The 4,408-nt window shown below is 49.6% G+C and overlaps 1 protein-coding gene across 1 annotated transcript; it reads right to left on the reverse strand.

Moving 5' to 3' along the window:
* Positions 1-2,455: 2,455 nt before the first annotated feature.
* On the reverse strand, positions 2,456-3,256 carry LOC119740725 (histone-lysine N-methyltransferase PRDM16-like). Its single transcript, XM_038216114.1, has one exon. The coding sequence runs from the start codon at positions 3,254-3,256 to the stop codon at positions 2,456-2,458; it is 801 nt and encodes a 266-aa protein (XP_038072042.1).
* Positions 3,257-4,408: the final 1,152 nt, after the last annotated feature.

Genomic DNA, 4,408 nt, shown 5'->3' on the forward strand with positions numbered 1-4,408 from the left:
AGCATAGCTGGACCTCTACCGCTATCTAACGGGTACCACTACTTACTCACATTCATGGACTGCTTCACGCGATGGGTAGAGGCCATCCCAATCGCCGACATAACGGCCGAAACTGTCGCCAGAACGTTCGTCGATAGATGGGTTTCCCACTTCGGTACCCCGTCAATGGTGACAACCGACCGCGGCCGTCAATTTGAATCTGCCCTGTTTCAGCTCCATGGCGGCAAACACAGACACAGTTCTACAGCCTATCATCTACAGCAAACGGCATGGTCAAACGATTACATCACCAGCTCAAGGCTTCACTTAAAGCGCAAGCTAATCCTACGTAATTGACAGAAACACACAAACTCATCGTCCTAGGAATTCATTCAGAAGTCAAACCAGACAGCAACAGCGAGCCGTTCATACCCCAAAAGACCCGGCTGCTTGAACCCATGTTTTTGTTCGTAATGATAGAGTACGCAAGCCCCTCCAGCCACCCTATAACTGATCATCAGTCGTGCAGAAAAATACTTTTTCATTGACATTGCTGACCGCTCAGACACTGCATGTATTGATATGATTAAGCCTGCTTATTTTGATGAGCATCATTCTGACACTCAATCTCTGTCTCATGCACTCGAACCAGTGAGCTGTGGAGGCCAAAACATGCTCAGATTGCCATGTGCATTGAATTAAGTCACTAACAGATTTCTTTCATTAACATTCACCAGTCGGGGGCTCCTATAGTATCAAAGTTATTGTTTATTGTTAGTGCGCCCTCTATGGACAGCCTGTGAACAGTATGTCAAAGTTCGCGCACTCTGTACGTTAACTATGCCTATGACAACTTTGAATGAAGCGCAACATAAATTTTTGCTATAGCCTTTGGTTGTTTGACTATACTGTGACGTCACGCCCTTATCGTGGAGCGGTGCTCGAAAGAGGGTGCCCTCTCCACAGACGTTGCGCGGACGGCACGTACCGGAAATTCCCTGAGCGGCTACAGACGAGTCCGTTGGGATGGAAATATACCGTGCAGGTCGGAAAGCTGGTTGTTTTTATGTGACTGGGCAGCGCGCTTTAATCTGATTGGCCTAATCCTTAATGACGTAACTGCATGAGCGAGAGAACCAATGAACAGCCTTGTGACACCAGTTTCATTTACCAAGAAACAATAACCACTGTTTTATTCACATTCCTCCTGGAATCACAAAGAGGCCCACTCCGATCCAGGAATTGAACAGTAAGTGATCAACAGAGGGCGCTGTGAAATGCAACACTTAAATACAGGGGGTGCAATGAACTACGGGATACAAGCAGTGTACGATAATCCAGTGAGGGGGGAGTTCCAAGTTCCTACGCAAGCGCAATATGCGTGAGATTAATGCAAGTCTAGGGCCAGATATTACGCAGGTTCCTGTAAGGGACGACTCGAACCGCACCACAATTAGGCCCCTTAACTTACCCGCTCACATCCACAGCGCGTAGTATTAGCAATGTACCTATTGTTTCCTATTAGCCTAGCGCACGCAGGTCCGTATAGGCAGACCATGCCGGAGTCAGTTATCTCGATCGAACGCACCACCAGCCCCTACTCGCGGAGCCAAGATCACAACGAAACGACGCCCCCAAGAAGGGACAATTGATGCCGCAGCAAATCAGCACCAACTCGAGGAACCGTAACCGACTCGTCACAATACCGCCCAACAGCCCTACCACCTAATACAGGAGGTATAATGCCTTACCACACGCCCGCAAGTACCGGCATTTCGAACCAGAAATTAGGTCCAACCAGTTTCGCTTTACTGCGCGCCTTATATAGCCTACCGAGCCGGCCGCTGGCCCATATGCGCCTGCGTGCGCGTGCTGCATGTCACCGAGCGGTGACCCCACTGCCCATTGGCGGACGCGCGAGGCGGAGCCTAAGTGCTGCGCGCGCCTAGCCCACTGCTATGCACTAAAAGTATATTTTAGCCACAGCTAATTTTAGCCACAGCGCTCCACGCAAAAGCGCCCTCTGTCACGTCACTCAGCCTCCTGACAGGCCTAAATGCCCTCATTAGATAAGCCGACATTTTCATACAAAACGTGACAGGTGTCTCATTACAAACCTACTTTTAATTTCAAAAACCTGAAAGAGAAACATTAGGAACAACAATCGTAATACACAAACACTTTGAACATTTTGTTTACGTTAACAATGGGTTCTAAGATCTTATGCAATTACCTTAGCAATACAACGGCTTTTCGGGCCCAATTTTGGTCCATACGTCTCAAAAAATATTTTTTTCTGGTTGGTATAAAATATAACTGGTCGGTATAAAATATATTTCAGAAAAATAAAAGTCTTTATCTTCAAGACAAAAATAAAGATGTCCTATTTCTTCCTGGTTGCGGAACCATGTCCAAGCCCAGGGAGTGCGTGGCTGCACTGCACAAGTACGTCCCGGTAGAAGATCCGTTGGCGAGATTATCTGGAGATGATTACGTTGTCCACGTAGATGATGGTCTCCGTGTGTTCCACAAAGGTGGCCAGTTTTGGGTATTTTCGGGCTCTGAAGCTCAAACCGCGTCTTCTCGGGGGGCTGCTTCCTTGAAGAATTTCTGCCTTGGGTCGGGCATCTGCTGCTGGCTTGGGAGGAGCTGGGGCCTTGTCGTGCGATTTTTGCCTCTTCTCTGGCACGTGCGTCTCTCCTTGCGGCTCCTCTGGTATCTTCTCTAGATCCTCGTCGATGTCTAACTCCAGCGGGGACATGGATGACAGGCTGATGGCGTCATCCTCGTACTTCTTTGGCGTCTCATCTTCCAGCGGTCTGGAGTCCTCCTCCACAGTGCGTTGAGGAGAGGAAGGGATAGGGGACAGACAGGGGGGCAGCCCTTTAAGGGCGGGACGCCCGTCATCAACGGCCTCCTGACTACTCTTGTCGTTCAACGGCACAACAACCTTCAAAGGGGCTTGGGAATCTGACGATTTTTGGACTAGCCGTACATCCTTCGGGGGGTGTTCGGGGCCAGCCACCGCAGTGGGGCGCCCTCTTCTTTCCGGTTCCATGTCTATCTCTGAGACCTCGGACAGCTTCGCAGGGTGCTCCATCTTGTAGTGCCTACGCAAATGGTCCCTGCGCTTCCCGTGGAACCCACAGTGGCGGCAGTACAGAAACGCCGCCGGCCCGTGGTTTATCCTTAGATGCCGGAGCAATCCCTTCAATTTCTGGAACGTGTGACCACACTTGTCGCACTTGTACGTCTTTGTTTCGGTTGGGGGCGCCATCTAGAGACAATTCTGAAAGACAAAAAGGTGGAAACAGCTGTTATTTGCCAGCCAACTCAAATTCAATTTAACGGAATCCTAGGGGCAACCTGTGCGCCCTCTTTGGATACCTCCTTGTCTTTTTTTATTTTTGTCCATGTTACACCATGGTTTCTGTATACTTTCTAAACTCCCGTCATGCAACTCCTCGGGATGCTCGTGTACGCCTTCCGCGCATGTATTTATCTCTGTGCCCATATCCTGCTGGGGCTCAAGACAACAGGTCTCATCCTCATTATTTGAGGTTTCAAGAAGACTGTCCCCTCCACGCGCATCATACAGGGGTTCAAGAAGAATGTTTTCTCCACCCTTACCATCTAAGGGTACCAGGGGATTGTTTTCTACGCCGTCTTCATCTGAAGGTTCCAACTCCTTCAGTACTGGGAGTACTCCATGGATCGATCGGACTACCTTGGTAAGGCTTCAGCATGTCTACGTGTATAACACGTGGCTTGGCGCCCATTGATTTTTGAATGCGAACCACCACATCCGAAAGTTTCTTTAGTACCAGATACGGCCCCTCCTCACTTCAACTGAAGTTTGGGGCTAACCCCTTTCTTTTTCGCGGGGTTGAACACCCACACGAACTCATTCTCCCGGATGCAAGGGTTGGTTGCCCTCCGGTCATAGTTCACCTTTTGGCGCCTCATGCTGTTTCCTAAGCATTTTTGCGCCCTCTCGTGAGCTTGTTGAATCTGGTCCCTAAGATTCTGCGCATAGTCCGCCTGTACTACTTCGTCATCACTTGATGCAGGACTTTTCACGGTCAAGTCCAATGGCAGAGCAACTTCTCGGCCCAGCATCATCATATTCGGGGATTCTCCCAAACTCTCCTGCGGCGTACATCGGTACGCACTAGTTGCAAATGGGAGGCACGTGTCCCAATCGCGCTGACCTTTGTGTGGGTCAATCATCATGGATACCATGGTAACGAGGGTCTTATTGAACCTCTCTATGAGGCCATCCGACTTGGGATTGTATGCTGTAGTCCTTGTTTTACTAATGCCGAGGACCTGACACATCTGTCGGAACAATTCGGATTCGAAATTGGTCCCTCGGGCCGTATGGACATCTTTCGGCACTCCGAATCGACACACAAACTCGCTAACAAAT

The sequence above is a fragment of the Patiria miniata genome, unplaced genomic scaffold (genome assembly GCF_015706575.1).
Source record: "Patiria miniata isolate m_02_andy unplaced genomic scaffold, ASM1570657v1 HiC_scaffold_5, whole genome shotgun sequence".
Taxonomy (NCBI): Eukaryota; Metazoa; Echinodermata; class Asteroidea; order Valvatida; family Asterinidae; genus Patiria; species Patiria miniata.